Source organism: Brienomyrus brachyistius, chromosome 1, assembly GCF_023856365.1.
Source record: "Brienomyrus brachyistius isolate T26 chromosome 1, BBRACH_0.4, whole genome shotgun sequence".
Taxonomy (NCBI): domain Eukaryota; kingdom Metazoa; phylum Chordata; class Actinopteri; order Osteoglossiformes; family Mormyridae; genus Brienomyrus; species Brienomyrus brachyistius.
The window spans coordinates 56,025,713-56,047,539 of NC_064533.1; the positions used below are offsets into that span (position 1 = coordinate 56,025,713).

General features: G+C 38.6%; 1 protein-coding gene across 1 annotated transcript; it reads right to left on the bottom strand.

Moving 5' to 3' along the window:
* Positions 1–1,470: 1,470 nt before the first annotated feature.
* Positions 1,471–20,522, bottom strand: LOC125746454 (calcitonin gene-related peptide type 1 receptor-like). The gene is made up of 13 exons (XM_049020477.1): positions 20,370–20,522; positions 17,820–17,918; positions 13,169–13,322; positions 12,461–12,571; positions 12,123–12,238; positions 11,920–12,011; positions 11,652–11,775; positions 11,404–11,557; positions 11,262–11,322; positions 5,943–6,009; positions 5,350–5,568; positions 4,970–5,011; positions 1,471–4,523 (listed from the first exon to the last, which is right to left on the bottom strand). The coding sequence occupies exons 2-13, from the start codon at positions 17,874–17,876 to the stop codon at positions 4,305–4,307; spliced, it is 1,416 nt and encodes a 471-aa protein (XP_048876434.1). The 5' UTR covers positions 17,877–17,918; positions 20,370–20,522; the 3' UTR covers positions 1,471–4,304.
* Positions 20,523–21,827: the final 1,305 nt, after the last annotated feature.

The following is a 21,827-nucleotide window of genomic DNA, read 5'->3' on the forward strand; positions in this document are numbered from 1 at the left end:
TATTGTTTGAGTTGTAATATATGTATTATCTGTTCAGTTTCACAGTACCTCTTTTAGAAAATGTCTCAAAGTGCAAGATTTACTTCCCGGATGTTTATTGGAGGAGCCTGTTAGCCATCTGTTAAGCTAAAAACTGCATGCGCACTCACATTAGCAAGGACAGAATAGTACAAGTACATTTATTTTTAATTCGTTATTTTCTCCGTAATTAATTAATCGAAATTAACGTGTTAAAGTCCCAGTCCTAGTAGTAACATACATCAGTAATCAGACATTATCAGAATATTTTGTTTATTTGTTTACAGGTTTTAAATTATCATGAATGTTTAGTTTAATATAGTGAAAAGTCACCATCGAGTAAGATGGTCAATATAGATGCAATAATATGATTATTCTAGACTCTAGAATACCTCTAGAATAAATTCTAGTTCTGGTTCTCACAGCTGCTTAAAAAGAAGTGTCTGTCTGCCTATTTCCCTTCATCACGTAGCCTCAACTTTAACATTTAAGCAATGAGTCAACTCATCCAAAAAAGTTTGAATCTAGTAGATATCCTAAATGATATTTAATTATACACTAATTTTATTATACAGTAGAGGAAATAATGCTATTGAATCAGCTGGAAATGGTCCTTCATAAACTCAGCCCTGGCCTGTTTTTTCACACAGTACTTTGAGAAACACCAAATGTCATGTTTATTGTTACAAGGTACCTTTTGTCAGTTTATTGCTACCGAATAAATTAATTGTAACTGATTATGTTCCAAACTGATTTATTGTATTAGCCCTCTATCCAAAGATGGCTATTGATTTTAGTATGATACTTGGCAAGTCTCTGTTTGGGCTCGTATTCCCATTATAATGAGCAGTATCTATTAATAATGCCTAGTCCAGAACAATGCAGACCTAGTATGACTGTGTGGACACCTTTTATCTGTTCAGATGAGTAACACAAACTACTTCAAAATGGCTCCTCATTCATTCTTGCAAAGTCTGCAGGACTAGTGTGACTGGATGGAGATCTGGAGCTGGTACAATCATCCAGCACGGGAAAAGAGCTCCGAAATTCATATCCCTTCCAGGAGTTCCAAGTCAGAATTTAATGACTACCTAAAGATTTTCTCTGATGCCTGAGGTAGCTGGTTATAAATTCTGTGTAGGCAACGGGAACGATGTACATAACCAATACATTATAAAAAAGGAAAAATAGGTTAAACGTAAATACAATGTTAACAGGAAATGAATGTAGTGAGCTAGCTCTGAGTGCCTGCCAGCATGTCACCTCAATACAGTACAATAAGTGTAATTTTCTGTCTGCTGGCTCTATGTGTAATAAGCATGAACTTTACTTAACCGGTCAGTGCCGCTCAGCTATTCAGGCAGAAACTCAAATGGAATGATGGCAAGTGCTGGAAATGTGTGTGATCAAATGTGTGTTTTTTCTTAATGAATACAGATCACACTTATCGCATTATCAGATAAAGGTTTATAATTGTATGATAATACACAGATCATCATAGCAACATCAGCTAAGTTCAATGGAGAAAAAAAACCTGTGAGACGGTTTATCATTAACACAGGTTTGTTACATTCATACAGCAGGAAAGGACCGGCAGGGAGTCCAATTTAAAAGTGAAATACAGTACGATACTTATGATGCACATAGCCTCTGTCATCATGTGTCACACTTCCAACGGGGGATAGACCAATAATCCCATGGTTACGATGTGCTGTGGAAGCTGTCACCGCATGCAGCAGTCCTTGAAATACTGATACTCTGCACATGCTGTAGTGCTGATTCTATGTCCAAGTGAACTGCATATAAGTGAGGATTACATGCAGAATTTACATTTATGATTGTGTTATATTTTTTGTCAGTCCTGTTAACATTCTACAGCCAGAAGGAAACTTCCTAGATCAAAGACCCCAACCAATCCCACATCTCCAATCGACTGTGACCACAGTGGGCGATATGATTGATTGCTGTCGGCTTTTATGTGATTACACTCAAGTTCAAACTCAGTGTAGGACAGGAGCCAGAAGTCTGCACCATAATAGCTTCCAGACTCATTGTCCTTTAAAAAGAAAAAGTGCACTGGCGCCTGGTGTCAGGTGTGATCTAAGATACATGCTGATGAGCACTCTGGTAGGTCTGTGTTTATCGGTACATAAAATATGACATATAGGTATAAATACATACATGTAATGCAAAAACACAAACAACCTTTGACCTTTACAACTATATTTACAACTTCTGAATGTGGCCAGGGTTCTTTCCAGCATTCTGACTTAAAAAAAATAAATAAAAACAACTTGTTTGGTCTTTTGTGTTCTGAAAACCAATAATGAAAAATTAATAATGGAAATATATCCTGTATAGATGCCAGAAGCGTACAATGTTCCCTTTACACAGCTGGGCCACACAAAAAAGGCAATTGGCATAGTGCATGGAAATGGACTTCCTGTGAATGGTTCTATAAGCAAAACCCAGTGTGGAAGCTAAAAGCCACATTGAACACCATACTGTGTATTATAGGGGTACTAGCATGGACCATTTAGCAGGAGCATTGATATTCAATGATTTTCAAACTGCATTGTTGTTTTTTTCATGATAAAGTAAAGATATATGTTTTACCATACAGTCAATTAAATGTAACACAATAATCGCACAGAGCATAATCAGTGTAATAATGGCACTTTCTAATAAGCGGCTAGAAATGTGAAAGAATGAATAGCTTGACTGGCTAAAGCACTATAAAGCTTATCACCATAATCAACCAATAGCTTGGTTAACTGAAGCTGACGCTTAAGGATCCTCCAATTTACATTGTGAGCAGTGAGCAGGTGTCCTGTACAGACAGCCATGTGCCGCCTCACTCACCGTTAAACCCCTGTACCATCTCATTATGAACTTTTTACTGCAGAAATATAATTCTGTATATAACTGAATGAGCAGACTATGTAAAATATTAATTTATTAAGGAAATTTCACAAGTTTACTAACTTAGAATTATATGATGAGGTCATATATTCAGGTACAGAGATGCAAATGTCCTTTGAGTACAATGATAAACACAAGAAATTTTTCCAAAACTGATATACACTGCAGTTCACCGTAAGGGAACCATTGGACTATTAGTATTTAAACATCTTCATGTTTGAGACAGCATGAAATAAATCAAAGCAGAACATAAAACTCAATCAAGTTAATCTTTCCAAATTTGTTCTATTCCATTTGGGTTGCGTCAATACAGAACCCATCCCAGATGTCAGGAGGGCTGCCAACACTCTGTTGCCCGCTGCCAGAAACCAAACCCACAAGGGTACTTAAGAGCATAAGTCCTACACACGAGACGTAAAGATAAGCAGCAGGAACTCTACCAACTCCTTACCACTGAAAAGTGACCTACTGACTTTACCATACAACACAGGACCATGCAGCTATAATTAATGCTAATAATCTTATCCTCACAAGCCCATCACGAAGAGGCATCTTAGAAATGAACTTTTCTCTTATTTAAATGAATTGTAGTCAAGGGTATGATTATCTGTATTTCCTAAAAATTTCTGAAGACTAACAAGTGAATTATATGCATGTTATCACTGGAAAACCAAATGTCATGACCATGGGATCAGCTCCTAGCTGTTGATGGTTAATACTAAGGAGTTTTTGCCTCCTTAGAACAATCTTCAACAACAAAAGACCCAGTAGTCAAGAGAGACATTGCAGGTAAAAAGGAAGAGAATGACCAGGTACAAGCTTGATGAACTCACTGCAACAGTGAACATGCCTCTTATGGAATGGCAGGATCACCCAATCAGATTCCCCATCTAAAGACCACGACTGTGAAGAAGAGAGAGCTGTAGATGATGTGATGAAGAGAAGGCACTGAGTTTGATGACATGAGTACTGTAGACCATGGGCAGTTTGTCAAAGTGCATCAGCGTATATCCAAATGCTTCCACTCTGTCCTCGACGCACATACACTGACAGTTCGTAGTGGCTTCAAAAAAGGTGCTGCCAGTCCTAAAAATTGTATTGATGTCTTTTTAAATACATATTTGGATAGGTAGGGATGAAGAAGGGTGCCAGGACACACATTCTATTTTGGGAAAAGCAGAGGAACAGATCCCAGTGTTTAGTAATTCATACTGATTGGCAAGCCCACTATTTTCATGTTAGTATCCTGTATGATGTACTTCATTTTAAGTATGAGGATAACAGCTCTCTAGATGTAGAACAGCATTCAGTATCATTGGTTTTCCACTGTATCTAGTCTTCAGTAACGGCTGTCAGGTGAGCCTTCAGGCAAAGGGGTTCTCTGGTTTGAATATGCTGGTCTCAGTGTCATGGCAGCCCTTTCCATTAAAGTGTTCCGTGAGGCTTTCAATGCTGTAGCAGCCAGGCACATCGGTGATGCTGGAGGCTGTGTAGGACGCTGAGCGCAGGGCATCTGGGTGAGCCAAGGGTGTACCGAACTGAATGCGATACTGGTTCCAGTGTCTTCTCAGAACCCCTTGCACCTGTAGACAATATTACAGCCACATCACTTCAATGGAAGAATACTTTCAATACCACCACCCATTTGCAGTGTTGTGCCAGTTCATTTATGACTTCTTTAATTCACTCTAGCTCAAGGTGTATTGCACTACCTACATATTATGACCCCAAAGCTTGTGCCATGTATACTGGCTGCGTAATTAATATTACATAAAATCATCCTTAGATACATAAAAAAAATCATTTGTTGCCATTTCCTCATGTCAAGAGCCATACTGCGGTACCTATGTACAAACTATGCTAAGGTACAAAGTACCTATTTAAATAAATGATAACAGTACAGGCCTTGGCAAAATCAAAGAAGATGATTTGCAAGTCCTAAATAGAAGATAAATCTACAGATCCCCATTTGACTTGCTTTTTGTGCAATTTTTGTATATTTGTGAGAAGAAAGTATCTTGAACCTTACCTCCCCATTAAAGAAACAGAATATGGTGGCCACCAGCAGCCCCTGAAAGTAAATAAAAGACCAAATGTTAGGAGGAAGATGAACACTACATGTGGATTAATGAGTTTTATTATGACCCTTCATTGAAACTGCATTCAACAACTGTAACATGAATCGGTACTGCCAGGAAGCAAAATCACTTGACCAGAATCAGTCTTTATCAGTCAATCAATACCCAGTACTGTGCAAAGGATCCCCATTTAAAAATATGTATATAAAATGTGACTGCTCTGACAGAAGGACAAATTAGAAATGATCTATAGAAAATCTGAAAGATTGTATGCATATTTAGACCAGGATTTCATTTGTAAAGGTCATGACTTATTGAAGGTGACCCCCACCTGGTAATGTATCAGGATTTGCATAATATAATCGTAGACTTCAGATGCCACATGGCTATGGGGCTTGTATGGCCACAGCACAAACTGGATCCCCAGGAGCGGCACCAGAATCAGAGTGGCCCGTACAGCCTTCATGTACAGGCTAGTCTCCGTCTGATGGGTCACCTTGAGCTTAGTGATCAGAACACGGATGATGTTGAGCAAAAAGAAGAGGTTAACCTGTGGGAAGCAGGATCAAGATCAGGGTAAGACACGGATCTGAGGGAAAGCCAGAGCAATCCAATAATCACAGGATCCACTCCAGCCTCTAACAATGTGTAAGTATTAGCCAATAGAAGTAATTAATGTCTGCAAGTTACAACCCACTTATGGCTGCTGAGTTAAAAGCTAAATAACTAATCTGACACCCCTAAAACATCAAAACAAGGACATTTTCTCTAATGAAATATGTTGATGACATCCAAAATTCAGTAAAAAATATTGGGCCACCCAAAATAGTCACACCAACTAACTTAATCCCTGAGAAACAGAATAGAGAAATCGGTTAGTACGTCCAATTCGACTAAAGAAAGATATAAGTGGAGTATTCCTACCAATAAAGCTGCCACGATAGGGCCATGGATGATGTATAGCAGTGATGTATTAGAGCTGATCCAACAACTGTGGAGTGGAGAACCAGTATTAGCATTTGGAGTTTACATAGTTGATGTTTTGTTCCCTTTCTCTATTGAAATATGCATGAATGCATGTATATAGCAGTGACTTTGTAGCTTCATATGAAAGATGCCGAGGACACCAAAGGCTAACAGCAAATATCTATCGCCACAGGTGTGAATGCAGATCGCAGCTGCTAACATTCTATACAAGACACCCATAAATGTCTATTTTGCACAACAAGGTGTAACTTTATATCCAAGTTTAAATTTGCATAAATTTAGCAGTAAGGTGACCACCCTTCCTAAGTGCCTGCACTCCTTTAGGATGTTAGCCAATACATCAGTAACTAAACTTTCCCAGAGTGAACACCTGAACACTGTAAACCAACAAGAGGTAGTGTCCCAAATAGGGCTGTTGCGATCACGTAGCAATGTAATCGTGATCATATGGTGCATGCGAAATAATCACCAGGGCTTTAGGTGACTAGTGAAACATTTGTCCGGATGCCGGCTTTTCGGTACTTTACAGACATTTACTTACGCCCACAATTTGGTAAGCAGATTACTGGTGTGCCTAAGATATTAATGGAATGCATATTGTGACAGTCAAAAGTCAGTAATCTGTATAAATTCAGTGCATCCTTATGCTCAATAAATTCAGTTGCCAGAGCATGCCACACAATTGTTTCAGTAAATCATGGAAGTAGGACTGCAACGATTCATCAAGTAACTCGAATAACTCGATTACAAAAAATACTCGATGCAAATTCTTTGTCTCGATGCTTTGTGTAATCCGCACAACTATGTACTGCTTAGTGATCAGCGCGTTTCACTCAGAGGATTATTACTCTTGCAGTGTGCTTACGCTGCATTACATGTAGCAGGGTTGATTTCATGCTGCAATGGAGGAAGACAGGGAAAATAGCGAGGAAAGTCAGAGAAAAAGACAAAAAATGTCTAAAGTTTGGGACCATTTCAAACAAAAGGAAAGAGAAAACACTGTACAGTGTGTCTATTGTAAAACCGAATTAGCTTACCAAAATAGCACATCAATGATTCAACATCTCAACAGAAAGCATCCATTATATGTATCCAGTCCACAGATCGGAATCAGTATACAAAGTAAGCGCAAACGCTTCACTCACATTTGCAGCTAAAATAGACATAGAAACGTATTTATGGGCATATGTGTGAATAAGGGGGTGGCATGGTGGTGCAGTGGTTAGCACTGTTGCCTCACACCTCTGGGACCCGGGTTCGAGTCTCCGGTTGGGTACGGAGTTCGCATGTTCTCCCCATGTCGTCGTGGGGTTTCTTCCGGGTACTCCGGTTTCCCCCCACAGTCCAAAAACATGCTGAGGCTACTTGGACTTGCTAAATTGCCCGTAGGTGTGCATGTGAGAGTGACTGGTGTGTGAGTGTGCCCTGCGATGGGCTGGCCCCCCCATCCTGGGTTGTTCCCTGCCTAGTGCCCATTGCTTCTGGGATAGGCTCCGGACCCCCCGGCGACCCAATAGGATAAGCGGTTTGGAAAATGGATGGATGGATGGAAGATTCAGCCCAAGCAGCCTCTATTTTTCCACAAAACCACTGATAACACAACGACAATGAAGTTGATGAATGACAGTGAAAATGATGCTGTCATAGTTTAACGTGGAGCTGGAGCCTGTCTATACACTAACAGCAAATAGCAATGAGACGGTTCTGTTACAGAGATGGTGAACTCAGGTGGAGTGAAAGAAAACAGAAGTGCTTGTAATTGCTACTAAACCTTTACTGGTAAAGAGCTGGCGAGAGTCCTTAATCAAACTAACTGTTAAATAAGCTGAAAGGTAAAGAAAATCGATGTTTTCAGCTTCATTAGTCGCAGTGATACCTGTAGCATGCAGGGGTGAGTCTAAAGGGAAGCATGGGGTGTACTCAACTAGATCTATTTCAAGGCTTTAGTAATATTATTTTACAGATTTAGATTAATATGAATAATATATTATAAATATAACATAAATATTACCCCCCCTCCCCCAACAGGCTTGGGTTAGTGAAACTCTGAGACAATGAATTATCCAACCGCCACATGCTCCTTTAAAGGCTTACACACACACTCATTCCCTAACACACTTAAACACACTTAAATACACACACTCTCACACACATTCACTTATACACACGAACATGTGCACAGCATTCCTACCTCATCCAGGAGATACAATCCTGTCAGAACTTTTTTTTATGCCTCCTATAAATGTACAAGAACAGAGAGTAAAGGCCATTTTAATTTATGCCTTAGTTTAAGATATATGTATACCTTTTTTCAGTAATTTTATTTGACATTTTATTTATTTTTGCATTTAAGAAAGTGTTTTCTTTTAAAAAGCAAAACAAATATGTACATAAATGCACTAAAAGGGTTTCGTTCTTTTTTCAGTTGTTGTATGGAGTTCAATCATTAAAAATGTTCCTAAAATGGAAACCCATGAGTTATTCATTTTAAGAATAGTTACTATTGCTCTTTAATAAGACAAAAGTATTTCTTATCCGATTACTCGATTAATCGATGGAATAATTGATAGAATACTCGATTACTAAAATAATTGATAGCCGCAGCCCTACATGGAAGCGATAAACAATAAGTGCCACTGAAGAAAAGAACAGTTCAGCAACTGCATCATCTTTTGAAAGAGGAGATATTGTGGATAAACAAGGTAAAAAGACATTGGCAGTAGGGGTCTAACAATGCATCGATTTGTACTGATGTATCGATCCAACGGCAAACGATCCGATGCATCAACATGACCGCATAGATGTTGATGCAAGCGTTTTTTTTTTTTCTCGCCGGTTCCAGTATTGTTTTCATGATCCACTCCGACGTATACATAGTCTATACCAGGGGTGCCCAATATGTCAAACGTGATCTACTGGTCGATCGCAAAGGTAGTGTAGGTAGATCGTTTGGCATAAAAAAAAAAAAAATAGAGGATGGATCTCTAGCAAACTACCGAGTCGCCTAGTTAGCCTCCAATTTATTTATACTAAACTTAGCCCTCTGGGGTCTAGGGGTAGGGAATACGCTTTCACTGACTGTGGCATGGCCATACATTTCATTCAAAATCATAAACTTAATTCATGGCAAATAAATAATTTCTTGTATATTTGTTTTGGCATTAAACTCATCTTAATCTTAGTGTACTTTGTAAATATGTCAGATTTATGTGTTTGTAATTACTATAAGTTTGTAATTTGATATCAAAGTATAGACATCACAAAATGCAGTTGGGAACACCTTATTATATTATAAAAGTACATAGGTAGCAATAATGTGAGTTTGTTTTGATCCCAGATGAATGGGGGAGCTGGACCAAGTAAGAAGCCAAAAACCTATCACTTCCATACGGAATGGGAGGAGGACTGTTTCCCAATTTGTCATATTCGAAGTGCATATACCTCATCTGTCAGTCTACCATTGTTATTCCGAAGAAGGGAAATGTGGAGTGGCATTTTCGGACTGTTCATAAAAACTATGACATCAACTTCCCTCCGAAAGGCGAGCTGAGAAATAGAAAGGTGACGGAACTAAAATCTCAGTTTAATTAAAAAATACTTTATTTATCCCAAAGGGAAATTAATAATAAAAATATCAATAATAATTAAAATGATTAAGAATAATATTAAAGAATGCTCAATATTTTTATGCATAAATATATGTTTTGCATTTTTATAGTAGGTAGATCATTTTGACTTGGTCATTTATAAATGGCTAGCAAGCTAGCATACCTTCAGAGCGTGTGTTTAGTATGGCAGGTGACAATGGATGCTATGCTCAGTGCACACAATCTCCTGAACACGCTGCCGATTTAAATTTTTCTTAAAAAAAAAAAAAAAAACTCAAAGAAGATTACTGACATACTTAATCTTCCTCATTCTACATGTCTGTCCATGCAATGTTTTTTATTTGTACCTTATTGCACTTTATCCTGCTTGTTTTATGGGACATACTTGACTATATTAGATTTTGTTTACAGTTACCAATAAAATATGATAAAACGCTAATTATATTTGCCTTTTTTAATTAATTGAAATGTAAAGGATTGTGTGAAATGTCATCATTTCGACTACTAAACCCAGTAATGAATTGTATCGAATCGTATCGTATCAAAATTGCAGGGCCCTGATGGCATCTTACCTATACTTTTTAAAAGACATAATAATATAAGAGGGATATTATTAGCCAGCCTTTAACTTTAATATCCCAGAAATCGTTTTCTGCAGGTGTGGTACCTTCTGATTGGAAGCATGCTAATATATCGCCCATATTCAAAAAAGGGGATAGAAGTAATCCAGTAAACTATAGGCCAATCAGTTTAGCATTACTGGAAAAATAATGGAAGCTATAATCCAAGTGAAAATGGCTGATTACCTGGATGCAAATAATATTCTGAGGGGCAGCTAACATGGATTTAGAAGAGGTAGATCCTGTTTAACGAATTTACTTGAGTTCTTTCAGGAAGCTACAAGAGAAATTGATCACACAAAGGCCTACGATGTGATCTTAGATTTCCAGAAGGCCTTTGATGTTGTCCCCCACAAATGGCTCTTGCTTAAGTACAGACATTTTATGGGTTAAGTGGAAATTAGTGGGAGAACATTTGAAAATGAATTTGAAGAAGCACTTCTTTACACAGTGTGTAGTTAGAGTATGGAATAGTCTTTCTACTATTGTAGAGCAAGCTAAAACCCTGGGTTCCTTTAAATCAGAGCTAGATAAGATTTTAACAACTCTGAGCTAGTAGTTAAGTTCTCCCCAAATGAGCTTGATAGGCTGAATGGCCTCCTCTCATTTGTAAATTTCTTATGTTCTCATGTATCGTATTGTGGGAATTTCTGAGGTATCAAAAAAATCAAACCGTTGGCTTAAGGAATCGATACTGTATCGTATCGTGAAGAAAGCTGTGATTTACACCCCTAATTGGTAGTGTGTTGGTACTTTTTGCAGTTTCAAGTCCAACATGTGTAATACACCAAATTTATGCAGATCACTAACTTTTGGGCATCACAATATGCATCTCATTAATATTTTAGCCAGAATACTAAACTGCTTACCAATCTGTAGGCGTATGTAAACGTCCGTATAGTACAGAAAAGCCAGTGTCCGGACAAATGCTTCACCCGTCACCTGAAGCCCTGGTGATGATTGCGCATGCACCATATAATCGCGATTACATTGTGACGTGATCACAACAGCCCTAGTCCCAAACTTACTTATCATTGTGGTAGTAACTACGGGCTACTGCATAGATCAGGGCTGGTATCAGTGGGAATCCTGGGGGAGAAATTCAAATTTTTGTCAAACTGGTTTCAGTCTGAACCAAATCCATTCAGCAGCAGCATGGCCTAAACATACCCCATCCCAGCAGATAGTACCACATCAGGTGCTGTTTCTCAGCAAACACTGCCACCACAATGAGAGTGTGTAAGTAGATCCCCTCACACAGCATCCAGAAGTAGTTACAGCCGAACAGGTAGAGATGGATCAGCATGGACAACCTGCAGCTGGTCTGATGCGATAAAAAAGTAGACAACATGAGCCAGTTAAGGCCAGCTAGCAGGTGTCCCATCAATGCCGCTACATCACACCCAGATCGTACTTACTGGGTTTTGCTGCACCACCTCATTGTTCTTGGTGGAAGTCATTAACCAGATTGAGGCAATGGAGTTCAATACGAAGGAGAAGAAGAGGTTCTTGTGCAGAGTAATCCTTTGGCAACTTAAACTTCTGCATAGAAGAAACAGGTAAGATGAAATCAACATTCAAAATGAAGTGTTCATGCTTTTTTTTGTAGTCTACACAAACTTTTCAGCCATCATATAAACAAGACCTGCATTATGAAAATCTTGTCTGAATTAGTTATTCACTTACTTGAAGTGGAAAAAGATCCCAAGTGAAATAAACAAAGATATAAGTGACAATCCATCACCAATCAGGGCTAAGTATAACAAATTCATCGCAGTCTGCAAAACAAATAGTTTGGATCACACAGCATCCATTGTAGCACTGACTTATTTCATCTTTGTGTTACTCATGTTATCTTGTAACTGTGGTGGAGATGTTATTTAACGTACTATTCCTCCTTCAATGATTTGAGTTTTTCTACAGCTGGTGTAGTTGGTCCAGGTTCTATTACTTTCAGGATGTATGAACCAATGGCCACTCTCTGTGCAAATCTTTGTCACCATTTCTGTAGTGAAATACAAAGTATGCAAATCAGTAAACACGAACGCCCAGATATGTTATGGTCAATTTTTCTTCTTTATGTTGTACCCCTATCATAAATCATCTAGTGTTGTAGGGTCATGTGATCTTTCCTAGCTGCATGGTATATATCAAAGGGGGCCTTGTCTGATAAACTTTCACACTCATTGAAATTGATAAAGTGGTTAAGAAAAGCAGATGCCATCACCTGTAAGGTCAAAGTTGTCAAAGTAGTCGGGGCAGAATTGATCAGAGGTGATGCCAGCTTCGGTGTCGTCCCAGCATAGCCAACCGTCCCAGGTGCGGTTACACATCGGCCCTGTTTGGGAGCAACATTATGGAGGCTGCTGTGCTCACCATCTCTGACCTGCCCAAGTCACTCTGGCTGTCTGCTCTACTGTGCAGTTAGTTTACTATTCACCTCCTCAGATGAAGCAGTAGTATCAGAGAGAATATGTATTACATTTCTGAAACTTTACTCAGCTCAAGTCAAATGTACTTAATGTACTCAAGTCAAATGTACTTAATGTACTCAAGTCAAATGTACATAATTTTTGGCATGGCTTACCAAAACCGGGACATTCAGGAACATTGTTCTTAAACAGTGCGTTTCTCTCCACTTATCAGTGATCTTCCAAACTTGACACTGGATCCTTTAACAACCTCGCAGTAATGCTACTTTGCTCCTAATACACAATGTCAATCATTATAGCTAGTGATTCTGAGGTTGTATATTGTTGTATGGTGAGAATGAACATTGGTCAACACCCACTTTGTTCACCTGACTGAGAATGACTTCTACTTTCTGGTGACAAGTTAGCAGGATTAGTAACCCTGACATAATCTCTGAGCATTTAAATGATGCTATGAAGTTGCGACCTTCTCCACATAAAATAAGTTGGGTTAACTGCATTACCTTCTCGTGTTCGGTTGACATCCTTCATGATCCTCTGGTAGCACTCAAACTGAGCGTTCATGATTCTGTATCTGGTGATTTCCTTGTACATGTGCTGCTGTGGGTTTTCTTCTGTTGTGTTCATGTTCTCCCATGAATTGGCTAAGACAGAAAGCTGTGAGGGGAGAAGGACAGGCGTGAATAAAGAGAGAGCATCAGAAATTCTCTGCAGCAGATAGGCTGCATGCAGGCATTGCCACCCTCAATTTAGGCCATCCTAGTTTTTGTGAAGGGCGGACTGAAGCAGCTGAAAGCATGCTGACAGTTTGTTCAGGATGCTGCATTCAATGTTGCTTATTTTAGTGAGGCTCAGTAAGACACTGAGTGAGTTTAACGTTATACTCTTCCTTTCCATGAATCCCTCTTCAAACCAATGAGCCTGAGCCAGTCCCAGGTATGTCCTGGACAGGATGCCAGTTCATCTCAGGACGTGCACACAATTTACTGTGGACAATTTACAGATTTGGTTTAGCCTGTGGGGAAAAAAAATCAGAGTACCTTCTCACAATGCCACAGAGGAGAGAAAGAATTCAAACTTGGGCTGTGCGATATGACCAAAATCTCATATCCCGATACAAGTCATCTTAAATCCCGATAACGATATCATCATAGCTGCACCTCGTATTTATGGATTTTTTTCTGCGGATCAGCTGCATTCGGAATTGGACAAAAATCTGCAAATAAAAAGGAGCAACGTCACAAATGTAACGTGCAAATCGCTCTGTACTTTTGTGAATACGATTTTACCCAATTAAAAATACGTATTTGTGGAAAGTGATGTACTTCTGATTTTTTTACACATATCAGCTGCGGTATGCAGAGCCAGTAAGAGGTCTGGGTGGCAAAATAACTTTTAGAATAGTTTTTTGAAATAGTTCTCTTGTAATAGTCTGCTTTCCCACGCAAAACTTTCTTACTAATAATTGTACTGTGTCCATTTAAAGTACAAAACATAGAATTAATGGACTAATAAGTATAAACAAATAATACAGACATTTACAGTTAAGTGTGCATTAAGCATTTATCTATTGGGGACAATGTATGACATTATGTAATTATCATACGTGTTTTTAAATGTAATTATTAATAATTGCACTGTATCCATTCACCGCCAGTAACTATGACCAGGACAGTTGGGTCATTAAAGGTGAAGTGCACACACAAACATTGAAATATTAATTAAAATTCACCCATAAAGAAATCTGGAATACCAAGGGGTGTTGCTTGCTATTGTTGAAAGATCTTACAGCTGGAAAACTGAATATAAAGTTTAGCGCAGTGTCAGAGTTAGGGTTTAAGTCCCTGGCGGTGAATGGACACAGTGCAATAATTAATAAATACGCATAAACACATATTAAAGTTATACACTGGTTATGGTATACACTGTCCGCCATAGTTTAATGCTTAAAGCACACTTTACATGACATGTCTATATTATTTAGGTTTATCCATGCTGTCACATTGCAGCAAACAGCAAGTGGGTAATGTAGTGGGATCGCAAAACTATTGTGAGTGAACACAACATTTTTACAAAAAATATTTTCCTACCCAGACCTCTTAAGGGCTCCTTAGTGGTACGAACTAGACAAAAATCTACAGGAGGGAAGTCAGAAATGTAACGCGATACACAAATAGACAGGACGTGATCCACAAATGTGCAAAACACGTTTCACGTGCAAAAATTGCTCTCAATTTTTGTGGATATGATTTTACACATATTTGGAAAATTAAATATATTTGGAACATAGCACATATTTGTAGATTGTCTTCTGTGGATTACAAATAATAACATCCAATAAAAACTTCCATACAAGTGCCACATCCCATGTGGTGGCATGTAGCTTTGCAAATCTGTCATCCAAATGATGAAAAAATGTTGACTTAAACAGTGTATTATGCAACACCATGACAAAAAAAATCAGAGCGCAATGTGAAACAATAGACGTTTTTAATTTAGTCCCTTAGTCAGAACTGATGTAAAATGCAAGTGGTCAGAAAGAGCCTAACAGACCTAGCTGACTATCACAATAACCATTTCAGTAAAGACTTTTAAAGGATTATGCATTTCACTTGTTTACTCTCCAGTTTTACTTTACTTCAAATAAGCATGTATTTCACAAGGTCTTTTTTAAATTGAAATTTACACTTAGGAGAGTGTGGAAGTTTAAATTACTGAATGTTCTGTATGTGGTTAATGGTATGCAAGTGCAATGAATAGGGCCATGTGACAAGAATGAGGTACAACCACTTGTCATAACCTGAACACTGTCTGTGGTTGGAATAAAAGGGAAGCCATCCCAAACAGTGTAACCTGCGGCCAGGGTCACTAATGGTCATAACCTGAACACAGTCTGTGGGGGTAAGACGGCATCCTAAAGGGTGTAAGCAGCAATCAGTATTACTAACAATCATAACCTGAACATTGTCTGTGGTTGTAAGAAAAGAGAAGCCACTTCAAAGGATGTAACCAGCGCTTAATGTTGATAACGGCCATAATGTGAACACTGTCTGAGCAAAGTGCTGTAACTATAACTGCAGCTACCAAACAGTCCACCAATGTAATAATGAGTCATCTTTCTTAAAATTACACCCCTCATACTGTACATGCTGTACATTGTACAGTATAAATCCTGGTGTACATTGTGTGTGTAAACGCAGGTGTTCCTCAGCATATTCACTGTCATTGGTTACCAGGGGTCAAACCCATATACATATAATGAATCTACTCACGGTTGTCTAGTTGGCTCCCTTACTTCTCATTTTCCAATAATAAAAATAAACTGTAGTAAACAGTGACTGATGTTTTAATGTCAGATCTAGGGCTGCAGCTATCGATTATTTTAGTAATTCAGTATTCTATCGATTATCCCATCGATTAATCATATAAGAAATACTTTTGTCTTATTAAAGAGCAATAGTAACTATTCAAAAAAGAAAAAAATAGACAAGAATCTTAAAATGAATAACTCATGGGTTTCCTTTTTATGAACATTTTTAATGATTGAACTCCATACAACAACTGACAAAAGAACTAAACCCTTTTAGTGCATTTAAGTACATACTTTTTTTTAAAAAAAAAGAAAACACTTTCTTAAATGCAAAAATAAAATGTCAAAACTAAGGCATAAATTAAAATGACCTTTACTCTCTATATTCTTGTACATTTATAGGAGGCATAAGAAAAAGTTCTGACAGGATTGTATCTCCTAGCTGAGGTAGGAATGGTGTGTGGTTCTTGTGTGTCTAAGTCTAAATTAGACTAAAGTGTGACGGCAGCCTGCTGCAAGTTGCCAAGTTTAAATATTGTGTCAAACTAAGCTAACAGTTTATCTGCATACAAACAAAAAATTTAACTTGTACAGCTTCACTATAGCCTTGCTGTTGTGGAAGACAAACAGCGGTGGATGGGAGCAGCTGAAAACATCAATTTTCTTTACCTTTCAGCTTGTTTAACAGTTTGTTTGGTTAAGGACTCTCGCCAGCTCTTTACCAGTAAAGGTTTAGTAGCGATTACAAGCACTGCTATTTTCTTTCACTCCACCTGAGTACACCATCTCTGTAACGGAACCGTCTCTTTGCTCTTTGCTGTTAGCGTATAGACAGGCTCCAGCTCCATATTAATGAAACTACGACAGCATCATTTTCACTGCTGTTGTGTTATCAGTGTTTTTGAGGAAAAATAGAGGCTGCTTGGGCTGAATCTTGTGACACTTTTTTTATTTACACACATGCCCATAAATTTGTTTCTATCGCAGGTTAATTTTTAGCCACAAATGTGAGCGAAGCGCTCGTGCTTACTTTGTATTGGTTCTGCTCTCTGGACTGGATGCATAGACTGGGTGCTTTCTGTTGAGATGTTGAATCATTGACGTTGTGCTATTGTGGTAAGCTAATTCGGATTTACAATGGACACACTATACAGTATTTTCACTTTTCTTTTGTTTGAAATGGTCCCAAAATTTTGACATTTTACGTCTTTGTATGGTCACACAGGTCAACATCTGCTCAGCAGCTTCCCTTGGTATTGCTAAAGATTCTGCTGCGCGCATCCAAAACCAAATCAATCAAATGTTGGTGCACTCCATTCTCATTTTATTCATCCTGAAAACATGGTGTTGTTTGTTTTATGTTTTTCATTCACATCCTAATAATAACTACAGGTCTGATCTAAAAAAAACTGAGAAAATCAAAGTGAAACATTAAGGACTCCAAAGCCCAAGTAAAGAAATGTTGAAATTATAACTGCAATCCTGAAATATAGCCAGGAACAGGTCAGGAAGTCACCACCCAACCAATGAAACAGCCCAGCCAGATAATTAAGTGGGTAAGGAATATCATTAGTGATTTTGTTCTCTCTACCAGAGTTTAATTCGATTTTCCAATTTTATTGTCCCCAGAAAATGTTTTTTTAAACCAACACTAGTATAGGCATCAATCAATACATCAATTTTGTATTTTAAAAGAATTTTTTTTTTTAACAATTGTACGATACATTACAAAACTAGATTTATAGAAGTCTGAGAAGTCTGAATAAAAAGTTTATTTTCCAGACACAGGAAGACAAAATGTGACCTTCCAATAAAGTCCATTAGGAATAATGAGAGGATCTTACCAGACTGATGGAAAACAGGCAGAGGAACAGGGCTAGACGGCGTTGATCCATCTTCATTACTGGCCTGTCTGAGAATCCTCCGTTAAGCAGCCTACTGATCTGCAAAGGAACAGCACAGGCACAGTCAGCATGACTGGTTTGCCAAGTGAACACTGATAATCCCTCCCAGGGAACCGAGAAGCCTTGTCTTCCCACGTTCACTTAGGCAGCTTGGCAACCGCTCCTTGTTTCAGCCCCGCTTAGCCTATAGTAGGACGATCCACACTGACAGACAGACCAACAGACACAAGTGCTATGAAGCCGAGCTCAAACCTAAACACAATTTCGATTTTTTCCTGTGAACTTGACATGAAAGCTGGGTACCATGGATTTTGCACATTTGTCTTTTCAAAGATTCAGAAAATATAAATTTCAGCTGGGGAAGTTTTGAATTGCTGAAACAGTGTGATAGATATTAAGAGGTGAGGACTGTGTTTCACTCTATATTAGTTCTTGCGTCTGAGCCAATAAATATGTGTGAAATCCCCTGTGCTGTGCATGATGCAATGACTTGCCTGTCATTAATTTTGTATTATTTTTGATTTACAGTGTTTTTTCAATGAGCTGAAGACCTTTTCTTGACTACTGATTCAACTAGCAAAGCAGCCTGAACAGCAGTGAATGCTGTAAAACTCTTACTAGAAAAATAAGCACCACAAACTCCAGTAAATCGTGGCCCCTATTTCCGAAGCATATTCCTGTTTTTCCTATGCCAGGATATGAACAGCAGCATAGATGAGGTAAACCTCTAGCAGAGCAAGGTGAAAAGCAAGGAGTGCTCTATGCAGTGACCCAGCTTTAATGTGATTCTTAGGTGCTTTGCTATGCTATGCAAGGCCCCAGATGCAGATTGTTTGATTTAAATATATGTCATGTCATGACTATAGTCTTTACCCAATTTATGCTCATCTAATATAGCTCTGCGCTGTACTGCTGTGGGATCTCAGTTGTTCTTTCTGGCCTGTAATTGAGAGGATCTGATTGTACCTACTGTTCTGCTGTGTGTAGTAAAAGCGACAAAAACCACCATACCACAGATGAGAACAGAGACGGATGGGGTGGCTTAGCCTTTTATGGGGGAAGTGACCCTATATAAAATCTCTATAGCAATTAAACAAAAGGCTTAATTTGCAGCCACTGCATTTATTCATTTGCCCATCGGACCTCAGAAACACATAGAGCCAGTGAACGCTCTACTAATTCCAAGCAACTGTGACTTAAGACTGTGAAATTTGTATGGTGAACATAACTGGATTTTAGCTGGGAATATAAATTCCACAGTCACCTAAAGCAGAATAATGTGTGGAAAATTATTACTCATCTTGTAGTCATTTAAAGCTGCAAAATCCAGAGTTTTGTCGGTTACCTGTTTATGCAGTTGGATGTAAGAGAAGAGAAATCAGGTAAAGTGACTGACAAAGCAGAAGGGCTTAAGAAATGTTAAACGATTAGGACAGAAACATGCCAAGGCTTTGCTGTTCCTACACTGTGGTGGGTGTGGTTTGAATATACAAGAGCCCCAGCAGAGGCTGCTGCCCAGATGGGCGATCAGGAAACGGGGCCAGCAGGTGATGGTCTGTCCAGCGCATATCGCTTGGAGCACGCCTGCAAAACGCTGCTTGTTTTTTTTTCCCTACCATCCGCCGTTTAATCACCAGCAACCTCCTGCTCCCATTACTGTAGATAAAAAAAAAATCCGATTGCTCTATCTTGGGTTGAAGTGAGGGCGCACTTTGCCCAAATCACGAACGCTTTTTATTGCTGCGTATAGTGAAGAAAACTGTAAGCTATACCCCCCTAAACTAACATACCCAATAGGCATCGCGTTTCTATTATAATGTACAGTGTACACAAAATTGAACATAAAAATTCTTATTTTCCGTAATATTTCTGCAATTTTTCCTTGCGTATTCATAACATGCGTCATTGCGCTTTTATTCTAACTTATCCTTAACGTATTTAAAGGTGGATGATGAAAGATAGCATTCTTAGTCCTCCGACATATCAGTTACGGTGCTTTACCTTACTATCAAAATAACTTTGTACTAAATATTAAATTCAAAGGCAGAAGATCGTTGGAAGACAGGTAAGCCACCGAGTGGAATGGGCTTCAAGCCCAGAATTCACAGCTTGCCTGTCGGGTACTAAAGTCCCATGAAATTATGTATCCATCATTTTGTTGCATGTTTCCAAGTTAGCTTCTCTTCTCATAAAAAAATAAACCTAATTTCTTAAGTACCACATCTTCAGCACGCAAGTAAAACTGTTGAATAAGTTGTCTCCTCACTATCATGTGAGCACAAGAACTCTTGTTCCATTGTATTCACATGAAAATGACACCATTCACGCTGTATGTGTAAGACAACAACGGCCGAAGGATTTAGCGCCATAAATTATAAAGGCGCATTCCGAAAACTCAGATTAGTGCCGATAATAAGAATTAACTTTCCCTTTTGATGCAAGACCCTGGCAGATACTCTGGTAGATAAAAAAAAGTTTAGTGCTCCTTACCTATTGGGTAATGACGATGGAATTTGACGGGCTCTTTAGGTGTCCGAGGCAATCCAGAGAGCTGGAGCACCGACCGAAGTGCACGATGCGGACAGACGCGGTCCTATCCGGGCGGAATGCAAACAGTCGTTAGAGCTCGCTGAACGACCTACCACAGCCGCTTCCTCTGACAAGAACGGCACCCCGCCCTGCGTGCGTGCGTACGCGGGGTCCGAAGACGCCGGTCTGTTAATTTACCACACGCCGAATTATTGTGCTCATTAGGTTCAAATCGGAGAAGATGAAACTATTAGTTTGTATTATTTTGTAATACAGTTTAAATTGTGAACATTAAATTAACAGTATCACATATTTTTTTACCGCTAGCACATCACAGTAGCACATCATTTTTACCGCTAAAGTAAATTTTGTTTGTAATGGTTACTTTCCACGCATTCCACCGTTGATGTTACCTGCTTAATGTCTTTTAACCGTAAGTCGTTATTCTTTACGAACAGGTCCTGATTTTTTTATATTTCGGGAGCGGAGTGTCTAATTACTGATGGGTCAATACTGCCCTCATGTGCTTATTTTGTCCACTAATCACGCAGAAAATGCAGCACTCAAAGATAAATTTTAAATGTTATTGTTAAGCTACAGCCAAAGTAAAAACTAATACAGTCGTGGCCAAAAGTTTTGAGGATGACACAAGTATTGGTTTTCACAAGTTTGCTTCTTCAGTGTTCTGTGTTGCTGACTTTTTGCCAAATGTTTCTATGTTATACTGAAGTACAATTACAAACATATCATAAGTGTCAAAGGCTTTTATTGACAATTACATTAAGTTTATGCAGAGTAAATATTTGCTAAATAAGTGTTGGCCCTTCTTTTCAAAACCTCTGCAATTCGCCCTGGCATGCTGTCAATCAATTTCTGAACCAAATCCTAACTGATCACAGCCCATTCTTGCATAATCAATATACTTGGAGTGTCAGAAATTTTGGGTTTTTGTTTGTCCACCAGCCTTTTAAGGATTGACCACAAGTTCTTGTTAGGCGTAACATTTCAGATACATTTGGGAGGTCTGCAAATAGGAAATTTATAATCTCTGCACTCCACTCCAAAGGGCAGTGAAAATGACACATTGCTCCGCATCGGAAGCATCTTTGCTCCTCGTAATTAAATGTACAATAATAATATGATATTTGTAACTTTTTTTTTTCTCCCTCCACTACCCCTCTGTGGTGAACTGCTATATTTCTATTTTTTTTTTATTTATTTCCTCAAGAGAAGGAGAAGGGGAAAGAAGGAGAATATGGAGAAGGGGGATAGAGAGAGAGGGACAGAAAAGAAAAAAAAATACAGATAATCTGCTTCAATACCTGCTGAAAAGAGAAAACAATAACCAACATCTGTACAAATCACAATGAATGGATCACAACGAATCCAAACTGCTTATCCTAATTGGTCACGGGGGGT